Here is a 15129-nt window from a genome sequence, read left to right on the forward strand (position 1 = left end):
ACGAGCGGAGGAGGGATTGGAGGAAGCCTGGCTTCAGACCGTGCTCTTACAAACATGGCCGATTCTGGCTCTCACGTCACTCGATCCTTAGGCTGATTTGTTCCAAAACGGGGAGAAAACTACCCTGTGAGGCCGACCAGCAGATGCTGTGTCTTATGGGTAATTTAAGGATGGTGAGGGTAAACTCTGAGCGACGTGATTTTTATCGTGCATCCTTATTTTAGAGTAACTCTGAGTAAGTGCAAATCCCCTCTAGATAAGGTGTGTGCGGGCACCTAGCGCCTCAGACATTCCTGCCAACCTGTCAGGGAGCCATGGAAACTGTGAGTGTGGTCCCAGCTGAATGTTCTAGGTCAGACAAACTACGCAGCTGCCTTCAGAGCTCAGGGTCATGTAGCGTCATGTCACAGCTGGGGGCTGCGATTATTTGTCAGGGGGTGGCTGCCGATTGCTTGTCACAGAAATGATGGGCCCTTCTCACTAAGTTTCCCCATAATTTAACATCTCTCCACTCTACCCATCCCTTCTCACTTACTCATTTATTTTCCATGACTTAAAAAATAAAACAACTGCATTTTTATGTAGCCAAGGATATTGACAACCTTTTAAGAAGTCTCTTAGGTTTATAAAAATAACTTAAGATTTATCATATATAAAATACATGTATTTGTTAAATAAACTGCAGTGAAAAGGAAGTGTTTAAAACCAAGGCTAATCATAAAATTAAGTCTAGTACTCCCAAAGAATGGGTGACTCCAAACAGCAGGAACATTTACTTCCCCCGCTATATGGTTTTTAGGTTTCCTATTGTTCAAAGACTGACTTTAAGAATCAAAAACAATTACAAGCCCGGCCAGTGTGGCTCAGTGGTTAAGCAACCTATGAACCAGGAGGTCACGGTTCAATTCCCAGGCAGGGCACATGCCTGGGTTGTGGGCCCGATCCCCAGTAGGGGGAGCACAGGAGGCAGCTGACCCATGATTCTCTCATCATTGATCTTTCTCTCTCTTCCTCTCTCTGAAATCAATAAAAATATATTTTAAAAAATAATAATCACAAAACTAAAGGGTATTTATCCCATTTTTTTTCATTGCATTTTCTTGCTGTCTGTGGTAGGCATTTATGTTTTCTCTAGCCCTGCATTGATTTCCCCCTCTGTTGGCTGCAACGCTTCTTGTGTTCCTGGGGGTCACCCTTCCCCATTCTCCGCTCCTAGACAGTGGGCCAGCGGATCCCTCCTGGGCTCTGTGCTGGGCATCCACCCCAGCAGTGACTCCACCACCACCAGGGTTACTCCACGCTGGCTCCATCAGAGCTGGTCTAGAGATTTTTCAAGAAGCAACCAGGAAAGACTTTCTCTCTTTTTCTCTAGACTGGAGCTTTGAGGTGACAAGCCTTGAGCTGCTCAGGGCAGCCACCTAAAGGGATTATGCTCGACATCCAGCAGTGCTGAGAGGTGGCCAGGGCCTGAGTCCTGCAGGAGTGGGGGACCTTGTCTCTGCCAAGGCCATTTGGATATTTATAACATCATTTGCAGGCCATGCAAAAGTATCAACTTAAAATTAGCCTGCTGTATTAGTCAAACCTGTAATTACCCCTAACGCCTTGGCAGGGTCAGACCAAATGACTTTGAGGGCCTTCTATGGCCCGCGGGCCGGATGTTGTTTTGAGCCTCTGTACAGGGCCGTGCCTAATGCCAGCCCTACCCCTATTAGTTATGTGAACCAATAAATCCTTTTTTTTTCTGTTTGTTTAGTCCAGTTTGAGTTAGGTTTCTAATACTTGAAAACAAAAGAGTCCTGACTGATATGTGTTCCTACATGGTATTTACCCAACTACCCTCCAGTAATCCACATTAGTCAACTTTCGCTAGGTTCTGCTGCAGTAACAAACACCCCTTAAATCTCAAATGCCTTGTAACAACAAAGGTTTATTCTTCACACTGTTACCGGGGGCTGCATGTCACCTTGGGCTTTGCTCCGAGTCTCTTCAGCTGGGACCCAGGACCAAGAAACAGCCAGCCCTCCTTCAGCCTTTAGCAGAGAGAGAAGGGCAGTGGCAGCCCACGAATGGCAAGCACCACATCTGCTCACACTTCATTGGCCAGCACAAGGCCTTGGCCAAGCTCCACAGGGAAGCAGTGCTATAGGGATGTTGACTCCACCAAAGGGAGAAATTCAAAGGTGTGTGACAAAGATGGAGGGCTCTCCCAGGAAAGGAGGGATGCTGGGGACAGTGACAGTGTGCTGCCCACTCTCCCTGGGGCTTGGCCAGGCCATTGTCTCCCCGTCTCAGCATCACTTCTCCTGTTGGCTTTCTTCCTATTTAGGAACCCAGCACCCCTCCTCTGTGGTATACAGTCCTGATTCAACCCTCCAGTCAGAAGCAATGAAATTATTTGCTATCATATTAAGAGCAGAAAGAGTTTCACTTGTTATTTTAACTGAAAAGAATTGGTCAGATTAATTTGCAAGAAAACATCACTAAGCCCCAGGAACAAAGATGGCCTGTGTCCCAGGAGAAGGTGGGGAAGGATCTCTAAGCTGAGGCCTTCATGAAACAGAGTGTGTTGGTGGGGAAGGATCTCTAAGCTGAGGCCTTCGGGAAACAGAGTGTGTTTCAGAAGAGAAAAGAAAAGGTTGTTTTGGGTAAAGTGCCTTTTCAGCTAAGTTCTACCCTTAGATAAGAGAAGGAGGAAAGCCCACAATACTCCCATGGCACCGAAAGGTGTCTCATTACTAAACCCGAGGGAAAACAATATGTCACTGTGTCGTTTCAGGACAGCCCAGTCCTGCGGCACTGAATTTGGTGGTAGGATGGGAGTGCGCTGGCCTTCACCCAGCCCAGCAGACAGCGTGCTCCTCACAGACCTGGGGACGGGGTGGCCGGCGGAAGCAAGCTGATGCTGCCGTTCCTGTTGAGAGAGCTCTTTGGTGGGATGGTGTGGGGGGTGGGGGGGAGGAGGTAGACTTCCGTCTCAGGCATCGTCAGGAGGAGGGGCTCCTGGGGACCATGCTCTGTTTGCTCTCCACATCAGCCTCCGTGTCAGGCGGGAAGGAGGAGAGCTGCTTCCTGCCCTGGGGACCAGCGGGCGCAGCCGTCTCCTAGGAGCTATCCTCGCTGCAGGTGTGGGTGGGTGGCCCCTCTCTGTGGCCGGGGGGGCTGCTTCCTTCCCTCCTCCCGTGTTCCTAGGAAGATGCTCGGGGACTGTGGGAGGCAGCGTGGCTGACAAAGGTCTCCATCTCAGCCCTGCCATGTATTAGTTAGCATGTTCGTTTTTTAAGAAACCATCCCAAAATCGGCGGCTTAAAACAACACACTTTCTCTCTCATTGACTTCTGGAAGCCAGAAGTCCAAAAGTCAGTTCCTTAGGAGGCTCTGGGGAACTGGTTTCCTTGCTCCTGGTTTTGGGGGTGGCCTGCGTTCCAGAGGCCGGGCCCCTCCTGGCATCACTCTGCCCCCTGGTTCTGCTGTCACCACGCCTACTTCTACACTAGCGTCTCCCTCAGCCCCTCTCATAGGGCCTGTCTGGAGACTCGCCAGGTCCATCACATGTGCAAGCCCGTTTCGCCGTGTGAGGGGGCATGTCGTGTGCACAGGGTGTGGAGGTGGGCATGGGAATCTGGGGAGGCTGTGGGCAGCCTGCACAGCCTGGTCCCTGGCGCTCACCCGGCGCCTCTGAGCGGGCCCTTCTCCTCTCACCCTGGGCGAGAGATAACCCTACAGGGAAGGTGCTCTGAGCAGTAAGAATGGGTCAGGATCCTGTGTTGTCAGCCACAGAAATGTAAGGCTGCTGGAGGAAAAGGGTGCGCACTGGCCCTAAAAGGTAACTCTCAGCGTGGAGAAGACAGGGACCTAGCCTTAGAGAGCAGGGCTAGGGCTCCAAGGGTTAGGCCGATGGCCCTTCTCCAGAACATGCTGCCGGGGAGATCTCTGGTCTTTGACATGGCCCATGAGGCAGGAGGGGCTGGGAGGCCCAGAGAGGGGGGAGGGGATGGGAGGCTGATGGGGGGAGGGGATGGGACGCTGAAAGATGGGGGGAGGGGATGGGAGGCTGAAAGGTGGGAACTGGGCTGAGAGGCCAGCTGGGGTGAGGCCTTCGACATTATGGCAAAGAGTTTGAATTTTTCTTCTTTCTTTTGAGTGTGATACGAAACTATTGTGGGGTTTTGAGCCGAAGAGTGAAATGATCAGTTTATCTTTTTAAAAGATGACTGTGGTGCTGGATGGGGAGTAGACTGAAGTCACTCTCGATGGTGCAAGCCAGGTGGTCAGTGTGGAGGTGGCGGCCCTTGGCGTCGAGGAGGTAGGAAGAGGTTTGATGGGGATAGGGCTGATGTTGGCCTGAGACTTACTGCTGGGTGAGATGTGGGAGAGAAGCCCAGCATTCCTTGGAGGCTTCGGCCTGAGCGCTACGTGGGAGCCATTTACTGCAACGATGAGGGGAAGACAAGCTCCGTTTGGAAAATGTAATGGGTTTAGTGAAGGAGCACAACTTACTGGGGATAAAATATGAACCTTTATTTGTTTTTGTCCCCAGTACCTGCCCCACTATAGAGCACGGAATCTCTCTTCCGTTTCGGAAGCTGCCCTTTAATGACTTTGGGGGCCAAATTCCATAACTTCCATTGATTTTTAGAGAGAGTGGGAGGGTGGGTGAGAGACACAGAGAGAAACACCAATGTGAGTGAGACACCTCGATTGATTGCCTTCCTCACACACCCAGTTCAGGGATGAAGCCTGCAACCGAGGCACGGGTCCTCGACCGGAATCAAACCCAGGACCCTTCAGTCCGTGGGCCAACGCTGTCCACTGACCCACAACAGTCAGGGCAGGTCACTCTGTTAGATAGTCTCATTCACTATTTGGATTCCTCTTGCTTATTTTTAAAGCCTTAATCATCAGGGCCATCCTGGGAGTAAGACTCATCGTTCCCCCTTGCCCTGCCCCCGCCGCAGCCTCCTGATTCAGGGATCCCTGAAGAAGGGGTGCCCTCTGCTCCCACTCGCCTCTGTCTGCTCGCAGCACCTGTGCCATGTCACTAACAGCCGTCAGGGATGCTCACTCACATGCCAGAGGTGCAGTGATGGCAGGGTGCCATTCACACTCGCTGCTCCTTTCAAATCGCACGGCTCACGGAGCCGCACTGCTCTCCTTACTTCCTGCGTAATTCAGAAGCACATGTGTTGCTATGTCACTAACCTTTAACACATTTTGATCATTGTATTTCAATATAATTGGTTTGCTTTTTTTAAAAAACATTTTTATTGATTTCAGAGAGGAAGGGAGAGGAAGAGAGAGAGACATCAATGATGAAAAGGAACCACTAATCGGTTGCCTCCCGCACGCCCCCCATTGGGAATGGAGCCACAACCCGGGCATGTGCCCTTGACTGGAATCGAACCCAGGACCCTTGAGTCTGCAGGCCTACACTCTATACACAGAGCCAAACCGGCCAGGGCTTGGTTTGCTTTTTAATCTTATTTACCTTCATGTTTTTCAAACACTACTCCGAGAAGGACTCCCAGTTGCCACGGTGGAAAGGCATCCATGGCAGAAAACAAGTTTGGGCCCCTCCAAGGGGTTGGAGTAGGTGGGAAGGCCCTCTCCTGCTGGTGCAAGGAAGGCGGTCTGCCCCTGCCGACCCCGCCTGGGCTCTCCATCGCAGTCTGGGCAGATTTACCAAAGAGCTTGTCTGCCCACCCGAGTTCTACATGGTGACACCTGCAGGGTGAGCCTGAGGCCGGCAGCAGGTGGGCAGTGAGCGCTGGCCCCTGGCCCAGGGCAGTTTCCAGGGAAGGGAAATGGGACTCGACTCTGGGTTTGCCTTGCCGAGTGATTCAGCCGGGTGCAGGGTAATGACTGCTTGTCGGTCTTCAGGGGCAGTGACTGAGCAGGGAAGCAAGATCACACCCTAGTGCAGGCGTCCTCAAACTACGGCCCGCGGGCCACGTGCAGCCCGCCGAAAACATTTATCCGGCCCGCGGGTGTTTTTGCCGCCGCTGCCTGTTGCTTAGCAGCCGACTAGTTTTTTTTTTAAACTATAGTCTGGCCCTCCAATGGTCTGAAGGACAGTGAACTGGCCCCCTGTTTAAAAAGTTTGAGGACCTCTGCTCTAGTGACTGTGACTTCTCAAGTGCTTAATCCTCCAGAGCCAGGCATCTGGGGTTGGCATTGTCCCTCCCATCATGGAGCTGAGCTTGAACTAACCCACCCTAGTGGCTGGTCTCTCCATCTGGATGGGTACACCATCCCAGTGAGTCTAGTGGACTTCTTCCAGACATTGCTGGTTCACTATTCAAGACTGATGTCTTCAGCAAGACTGTTTGGAAACCAGTGAAGGCTGACGGCAGGGTGGCCCACCTCATGCACCGAACACAGGGTAGACGGTATGAAATCGGGGCCGCGAAAGGCTCTCTGAACGTGGTTGAGTCAGGCACTGTGTCCCACCGGTTGTGCTCTCGTTTCCGAATGCACTGTGGGCGGAGTCTGGGTCCTGAGATTTAATTTTCAGTATAAAGCAAGCCTTTTTCCTTCCTGCTTTGTACTTAAATGCCATTTGGATGATACATCTGGCCTTAGAACTGGTGGAGAAATAAATAAAAACCAAATTCTCAGGTTCCCGTGCGTGCTTTGTAAGCATGCTATGTCTTCCTTGGTCCTGCAGGTCTTTTGCACAGCTTCCCCAAGGTGGGAAGGGTTTATTCACACACACTTGGAAAAATTAATTCTTGTTCCTTCTCAGAATTCAAGCACTGATTCTTGAGACTCAGATATATTTAATTCACATGAATTAATTGGGAAAAAAAAGAACCTGACGAATGAGCATTTCCAGTAAAATTCTTCTTGGAAGAGTCCTCGGCAGCACTGCTGTGCCCTGGGGATGTGCAAGGCTCTGTGCTTGGGGACGTCGGACTCAGACGAGCTGGGGTGCTCAGGGTGGGCTGGCCGCAGACGGGACACCTGACTGCCCTTGGGAGCCGCCGCTCCTGCCCCTATGGCTGGCCGGCTCCTCTGCTCTCCCTTGTCCCCCGGGTGAGTGGTCGCCTCCCCTCAGTCTCTTATTTTCATTGGAGCCGAAGCCGGTTGCACTGATTCCAAAAGAGACGCCTTCTTTGATTGCAGGCGGCCTCCCGAGGTGCTGGGTGGTTCCCAGTCTCCTCTCTGACGATGATGCCCTTGCCTTTGGCCTGACTGACATGGGCTTTCTCGTACTCAGTCTGGATTTGAGAACTAGACCGCGCCCCTTATTTAGCCATGAAAGCGGGGATGTCACTAAAGGCGGCCTCGTGTGACCGCTTAAAGGCCCTTAGAGCCTCATGCCGCCTGTGGAAGCATCCCTGTCGTGTGGAGCGGGAGCATCCCTTCTTGGTGAGAGCCCTTTGTCTGCCCTCTGTTGCTGGCCCAACTGCTGGCCCAGACTGCAGCTTCCTTTCTCCTGCTGCTCCTGGACAGGAGGACTGGTCCTTTGAGGGTTTCATGGCACCAGTGGTGAAAATATTATACGAAAATTGCAGCTGAATGGAGAGGCGCCGTCATGTACCAGGTACAGGTGGCAGCTGCACATGCCCTGCTGGCACCGGCCATTGTCTGCGATGCGGCTTTCCCCCCATTGTCATCTAGGCAGGTGGCTGGGTTTCCTCTGTTTGACCTGCAGCTGGGGACCCTCTCCTCCCTGGTGACCTGGGAGCTGCCTGCTCCTCTCCTCGGGCTGTTCTTTGGGTTCCCGGGCCAGTTTGCATTCTCGGCAGAAAGCGGTTAGTGACCTTGAACGAGTCCCTTCACTCCTCTGAGCCTCAATTTCTTCACGTAGAGGAGGAAGCACAGAGCTCATTGTTAATGTGAAGATTTGGGGAAATGGGGTGTGGGAAGTGGGTGGCCCACTCTGCCGGGCACCGAGGCTTATTCCACAGCATCATTGCGTGTCTCCTCAGCCCAGCGGGTCCCAAGTGCCGAATGGCCTGGAGGAGCGAACAGGCCATGTCTGTCCTGGTGGGGCTTTTGGTTCAGCTGGCGTTTGGGTCTTAATTAGATATTCACAGCTCTCTCTCCAAAGTGGCCAAGGACTAGAAAGGACAATGCAGAGACCTCCTGGGCCCTGATATAAGCAGAGGACATCTCTCACTAGCAGTGGCAGAGAGACGGGAAGAAAGAACAAGGGAGTTAGGAAAAGAGGTGTCAGGCCCCCAGCCCTAAGGTGCCTTTGAGCAAATTAGGAAAAGACACTCCCAGCCCAAGGCAGGTCAGCTCTCACCCTTGACATCAGGCTCAGAGTTGGGCTCTCCGCCCATTGGGGTGCCCTTGAGCAGAGAGCTACCTGCCCACTACACAGCGCCCTGGCTGGCGCAGGAGGACCCGAGGGGGAGAGCATGTGAGGAGGGAAAGGACCGCATGGCTGAGCACAGGAGCGGGACTGAGGGAGGGCTCAGAGGCCCCAGTGGACGCCAGCAGGTGCTAACCCATGGTATGGTGGCATCATTCTCCCAGGTCCCTGCTGACACCCCAGGCCTGGGAAACAGATCTTCCTAAAAGCCACTGCCTTTTAACTGGTGAAGGAGAATTACTTAAAGGGTGGGATTTGTTGGTGTCACAGAATAAAGACAGTGGGTGAAGAGAGGCATTAAGTGGAAAGCCGGGAGCTGACACATCTCCAGGGCCGGCCCCCAGCAAAATACATATACCCGCTTGCAGCCCAAAGAATGCCTGCCTGAGAGGGAGAAGTGGGAACAAGCAGGCCCTGAAGGAGAAAGCCCCACATCCTTCCCATCAGCAGGGACAGAGCGGCAGGGAGAGGCCCCACATCACCGCGTGCAGAAGTAGAAGAGGCTCCAAGAGGAAAGGCTGTGGCACTGCCGACTCCAAGTGTCCTCAAGGCCAGCATGACACGCCTGGCTTGGCTTTCTTTGATTCTGGAATAATTCTAGACAGCATTAAAGGTTTTTGTGGAGGTGGTGGGGGTGGTGATTTTTAAGTCAGATCCTGCATTATTGCCAGTCAACTTTGCCGTCTTTGCCAGAGTGGCTGCTGCCATGGTCTGCCCAGCTGAGGTCTGGTGTGAGCATGGCATTGGGAGGGAGCCTGGGCCCTGACTAGGCCACTAGAAGCTGTGTGATTGTGGACAGGTTACTCAACCTCTCTGTACATGGGCTTACAGTAAAGTCACGTGATGGCATCCTAGGGAGAGTCAAGGCCAGGGCAGTGGGAGTCCCTGGCATCCAAAGTCAGGTCTGGGGCTCCTGCCCTGGCGCAGCATCTGTGTGGCCGCAGACTAGCAGAAACTGTGTATTTGAACTGCATCTGAAATGCTTTGCCTTCTGCTCTTCAAAGGTTGCTGTGTTTTGGGGAAACATAAGGGACCAACAGTAATTCAGACTTGTAAATTCTTATCAGCAGTTAGGATCTCTATAAAGCTTTAGGAGAAAATAAAAAGAGAATTTAGCCATGGTTTTTTTAAAATATATTTTTATTGCTTTCAGAGAGGAAGGGAGAGGGAGAGATAGAAACATCAATGATGAGAGAGAATCATTGATCGGCTGCTTCCTGCACACCCCCAACCAGCTGCGCTTGTTCTACTATCTATCTATACTAATAAAAGGGTAATATGCTAATTAGACCAGATAGATTAGATGTCTTCTGGACATCATTCCAGACGTCCTTCCTGACAAAGCCAGGGTCCGGGTGAAGCTGCCCAGGGTCCTGGGTGCCTGCAGCTGGCCAGAGGGAAGGAAGCCTGGGTCCTGGGTGCCTGCGGCCAGCTGGAGCAGGGGCCAAGGCAGAGGTGGTTAGGGGTGATGAGGCAGGCAGGCGAGCAGTTAGGGGTGATCAGGCAAGCAGTCAGGCGAGCAGTTAGGAACCGGTGGTCCTGGATTGCGAGAGGGTGCAGGCCAGGCTGAGGGACCTCCCCCCATGCACGAATTTCATGCACCAGGCCTCTAGTCCTCCTATATAATAAAGAGGTAATATGTAAATTAACCCTCACACCCTCACTAGATGGCTGCCAATGATCAGGCCAGCAGGGGGGGTTAGTGAGGGACGACCAAATGACTGAACAAGCAGGCTGTGTGGGGCAATCAGGCTGGCAGAGCGGGGCAGTTGGGGGGGACCAGGCTGGGGGGGGGGCAGTTGGGGCAACCAGGCCAGCAGAGGAGGACAGTTGGGGCAACCAAGCCAGCAGGTGGGGCAGTAAGGGGTGACCAGGCAGGCAGGCAGGTGAACGATTAGGAGCCAGCAGTCCAGGATTGTGAGAGGGATGTCCAACTGCCAGTTTAGGCCTGGTACTAAACTAGCAGTCAGACATCCCCGAAGGGGTCCTGGATTGAAGAGGATGCAGGCTGGGCTGAGGGGACACCCCCCCACACACACCACGCACGAATTTCGTGCACCAGGCCTCTAGTCTACACTAATAAAAGAGAAACATGTAAATTGGTGTCACAGTGCTATGCCCACCAGCCAATCAGATGAGTATGCAAATTAACCCAACAAAGATGGCATTTAATTTGCATACACAGGTGCGGAGTGAAGACTGAAGATGATGTAGAAGGAAGCCAAGTGCTGCAGAAGGGAGCAAAGCTGCAGAGAAGCAAGCAGGGTGGCAGAGGCAGAAGGGAAGCAAGTGGGGCGGCGGAGGCGGGAGCAAAGCCCACCTCGGTGGGTTTCACTCCCTTCTCTGTTTCATTTCGGCTGCAGGAAGCCCTATTCTTGCAGGAATCTTCCTGCAACAGGCCTGTAGTATACACAGAAAAGCCTAAGCGACCATTACGAACTAACGACTGGTTGATCAATTGCTATGATGCGCACTGACCACCAGGGGGCAGACGCTCAATGCAGGAGCTGTCCCCTCGTGGTCAGTGCGCTCCCACAGCCAGCCAACTTCCCCTGGTCCCTCCCCAAATCCAGCAGGCCCCAGCTGGACCGGCCCCAATCAGGACTGGGCAAGATGGCCCTGACCAGCCCTGATTGCCAGCCAGGCTGAGGGACCCCACCCATGCAAGAATTTCGTGCAGAGAGGAAGGGAGAGGGATAAAGAGTTATAAACATCGATGAGAGAGAAACATCGATCAGCTGCCTCCTGCGCACCCCCTATGGGGGATGCACCCGCAACCAAGGTACATGCCCTTGACCGGAATCGAACCTGGGACCCTTCAGTCTGCAGGCTGATGCTCTATCCACTGAGCCAAACTAGTTAGGGCTCTAGTATCGTAATAAGCAATGAAATGTCTCAAGTGTTGGGTCAGTTGACAGTATCTGCTATTGGATTTTTCAGATTGGGATGTGATTCTTGATCATAAGTCCCATATTTAAAAACCATGGCTGCCCAGGTGGCATAGTTCAGTGGTTGAGTGTTGACCTATGAATGAGGAGGTCATGGTTCAGTTGCCAATCAGGGCACACTCCCAGGCGGCAAGCTCGATCAGGCGGGCATGTAGGAGGGAGCAGATCAATGATTCTCTCTCATCATTGATGTTTTTCTCTCTCTCCCTCTTCCTTCCTGTCTGAAATTAATAAAAATATTTTTAAAAAGATGTAGTAGAAATTACGTATATTCTTGAATTTATGCCACATTAAACTGGAATATACACTGATCAGAGATAATTTCCAACATTTTGCTTTTAGGAAATAGGTTCCTTAATTTCCCTTCTATAGAAAGTTAGGGAAGAGCCCTTTATTGTGTGTCAGTTACAATGCAGTGTGTGAAGGCCCTTCTGCTCTGTCTCGGGCTCTGTCTCCATGGACTCATGTCAATAACGTGTGTTGCGCCTTCAGGACTAATCTGCACCTTCACCAACCTCAGTCCTACAAACCACTGGCAGTGGTTTAAGATTATGCTGGTTGAGATAAAAAACATGCTAATTCAAGTCTAAACTTTTCTATCAGAAGTGACATGCTGCTTTCTAAGAAGGGGAATGGATGAGGCACTTGCTCAGTGAGGCCACTATACTGTGAAAGGCCTTGCTGAAGTGGAAGGATGTTCTCATGGGCACATGGCCCTCTTCTTGCTTTCTAGCCCGCGGCCGCCCGTCCCACTGTCCCTGCTGCTGACCGAAGAGGAGGCGGCGCTGAGCATCCAGTCCTTCTGGAGAGCCTACCTGGTGAGTCCTGGCCGCAGTGGCATGCGGGTGCTGGGCTTTCCTGGCACGAGGGCCCCTGGGGAAGAGAGGAATTGGAAACAGGATATAGTTGACAGCCAGACCTCAGAAATAGGGTTCTCTGTAAATACTTCTCATGAGGAATTTAGAATTTTTACCAAAACTTATTTAGCAATTATCATTAAAAGTACCCTCTAATCTTTTAAAGTTAGGTTGACTGGCAAGTGTTACCTAACTAATAATATTGCATCCCTGGCCAGGTGGCTCTGCTGTTTGGAGCATTGTCCCTTATGCCAAAAGGTTGCAGGCTCAGTTCCCGGTCTGGGCGCACATATACCTAGGTTGCAGGTTCATTCCTGGGCCAGGTGCAACTGATCAACTTTTCTCTCTCACATCAGTGTTTCTCTCTTTTTAAAATCAAATTTAAAAATCAATAAAAACAAATCCTCAGGTGAGGATTAAAAAAAAAATCTATAATAATAAAAGCATAATATGCTAATTAGAGCGGACAACCTTCCGGATGAAACTCGGTCCTGGGTGCCAGAGGGAAGCCGGTGCCGGCAGCTGGGGGAAGGATGTCCTACTCTTGCATGAATTTTGTGTATTAGGTCTCTAGTATTACATACAGGCAGGCAGCAATACATGTTCATTTTAGAAAAAAATTAGAAAATCCAGATAATTCATATAAAGCAAAAATAAAAAAGTAAAACTTTTGAGTCACAGATAACTCTGTCACCAAAAGATTATCATTGTTGCCCTAGCCAGTTTGGCTCAGTGGATAGAGCGTTGGCCTGTAGACTGAAGGGTCCTGGGTTCTATTCCGGCCAGGGGCACATTCCCAGGTTTCGGGCTCGATCCCCAGGATCGAGCGTGCAGGAGGCAGCCGATCCATGATTCTCTCTCATCATTAATGTTTCTCCCTCTCCCTTCCTCTCTGAAATCAATAAAATATTTTTTTTTTAAAAAAGATTATCATTGTTGACATTTTGGTGTAAACATTTCCAAATCTTAAAAATCTTAACACATAGGATAACATATAAATACCTAACATACAGAAAGTAACCTTTTCTTTTAAAACTCATCTTTCTAACCACTTTTCTATTGGTTGTTTCCAGTTTACCGTTATTATAATGTATGCTGCAATGCATATCTTTGTGAAGCCATTTTTGCACATTGTCAGCTTGTTTACCTAGAAGGAATTCTAGAACTGAAATTTCCTGGTCAAAGCTCCTTATCCAGATTGTCACGTGGCCCTTCAGGAAGGAAGTACTTTTTAAAATTCTTACCAAATACAAATGAGAATATAGCTCATGCCAAGAAGTGTACAACGTCTCTGATTAGTTGGCACTTAGAGTGTCGATGTTAAGAAGCTCCTAGGTGCGCGGACGGGAAGGTGGGAGAGGAGAAGCTGGAGAAGCCGCAGCGAGCTGGGGCCGCCAGAGGACCTGAAGAGGAAGCAGAAAAACCTGTGAAAACTAAGACTGTTTCTTCCAGTAATGGAGGGGAAAGTTCCAGTCGCAGCGCTGAGAAGCGATCAGCTGAAGAAGCTGCAGACCTCCCAACAAAGCCTACAAAGATCTCCAAGTTTGGATCTGCCGTAGGTAGTCAGACAACAAAGAAAGCCTCCGCCATATCCATCAAACTTGGATCAAGTAAACCTAAAGAAACTGTTCCAACTCTTGCTCCAAAAGCCCTTTCAGTAGCAGCAGATTTTAATGAAGATGAAGATAGCGAACCAGAGGAAATGCCTCCAGAAGCAAAGATGAGGATGAAGAATATTGGAAGGGATACACCAACATCAGCAAGACCAAACTCCTTTAATAAAGGAAAGCATGGGTTTTCTGATAACCAGAAGCTATGGGAGCGAAATATAAAATCTCATCTTGGAAATGTCCATGACCAAGACAATTAAATAAAATTAAATAATATGTTTTGAAATTGGGTTATGGGGTGGGTGTAAAGTTAAAAGGAACAGTTTCCTTTTTAAAGAATGATATAAGACTATCTTTGGAGCCAACTTTTTTAATAAATGAGAGTTTGAAATTAGACATAATTTATGTTTTACATACAGATTTCAAGACTTTGCTAATTCTGTAGTTTCATGTAATTAGTTTCCAAAGGTTACAGATAATTTTAAAAAAATCAGAAATGGTACCTTTCTAAGAATTGCATATTTTTTAGACACAACTATTTAGCACATTAAGAGGGAAGCAAAAAAGTTATTGTCTGTTTAAACTGCAAGCAATTACTCTAACTTAACTCCCTTATTAACCTAAACTTTCTGTCTCCCAGGAACAGCCTTATACTTAAATATTTGGCTGTTTTTATTTTTTTAAAATGTAACAGACAGCAAAAAAGCAGCGTAGTGTCAAGATGGAAAATGAGAAAGATGCACTTTCTGTAATTGTCATACCATTTAAGTTACTAATTTGTGAATTCCATTTTGATTTGTACTTAACTACAGGAATCCTTATTTAATACAATAAAATGGTTTATTTTAAGTGTATGCATATTAACCAATGGCCTCTCAAAAGCACATTTTCAATATTGAAAATAGAAGGAAAGAAAATGCATCTTTAAATATTTTATGGAATCTTTGACCACATATGCTTTGTTAGAGCTAGCAACTTCACTTTTCTACTTTGTGTTCCTTTTTATGAAACAACTAGTAGCCCGGTGCACGAAGTACATGCACATTAAAAGGGAATTAATTGCCCTAACCGGTTTGGCTCAGTGGATAGAGCATCGGCCTTTGGACTCAAAGGTCCCGGGTTCGATTCCGGTCAAGGGCATGTACCTTGGTTGCGGGCACATCCCCAGTGGGGAGTGTGCAGGAGGCAGCTGATTAATGTTTCCCTCTCATTGATGTTTCTAACTCTCCATCCTTCACCCTTCCTCTCTGTAAAAAATCAATAAAATATATATTTTTTAAGAAAGGTAATTAATTAACAAAGATATTTTAATATTGCTATTTGCCCTTTCTCTATAATAGAAGGGTGAGAGATGAAAGGAAATTAGTAAAATGTATATGAAAATAATATAT

At 49.4% G+C, this 15129-nt stretch overlaps 1 protein-coding gene across 2 annotated transcripts in view; it reads left to right on the forward strand.

Annotated features, from left to right (window-relative positions):
• Window positions 1-15129, forward strand: part of IQCK (IQ motif containing K) — a 117980-nt gene that overhangs the window by 42221 nt on the left and 60630 nt on the right. The window contains exons 6-7 of one of the 2 annotated variants that reach the window (XM_015565063.1): window positions 12005-12089; window positions 13202-13542. In XM_015565063.1, coding sequence (XP_015420549.1) covers window positions 12005-12089; window positions 13202-13279 — 163 coding nt within the window. In that variant the 3' untranslated portion in view covers window positions 13280-13542. Of the gene's footprint in view, window positions 1-12004; window positions 12090-13201; window positions 13543-15129 lie in introns of those variants that run through there. The other variant, XM_015565062.1, reaches the window with a different exon arrangement.

This window comes from Myotis davidii, unplaced genomic scaffold, assembly GCF_000327345.1.
Source record: "Myotis davidii unplaced genomic scaffold, ASM32734v1 scaffold820, whole genome shotgun sequence".
Classification (NCBI taxonomy): domain Eukaryota; kingdom Metazoa; phylum Chordata; class Mammalia; order Chiroptera; family Vespertilionidae; genus Myotis; species Myotis davidii.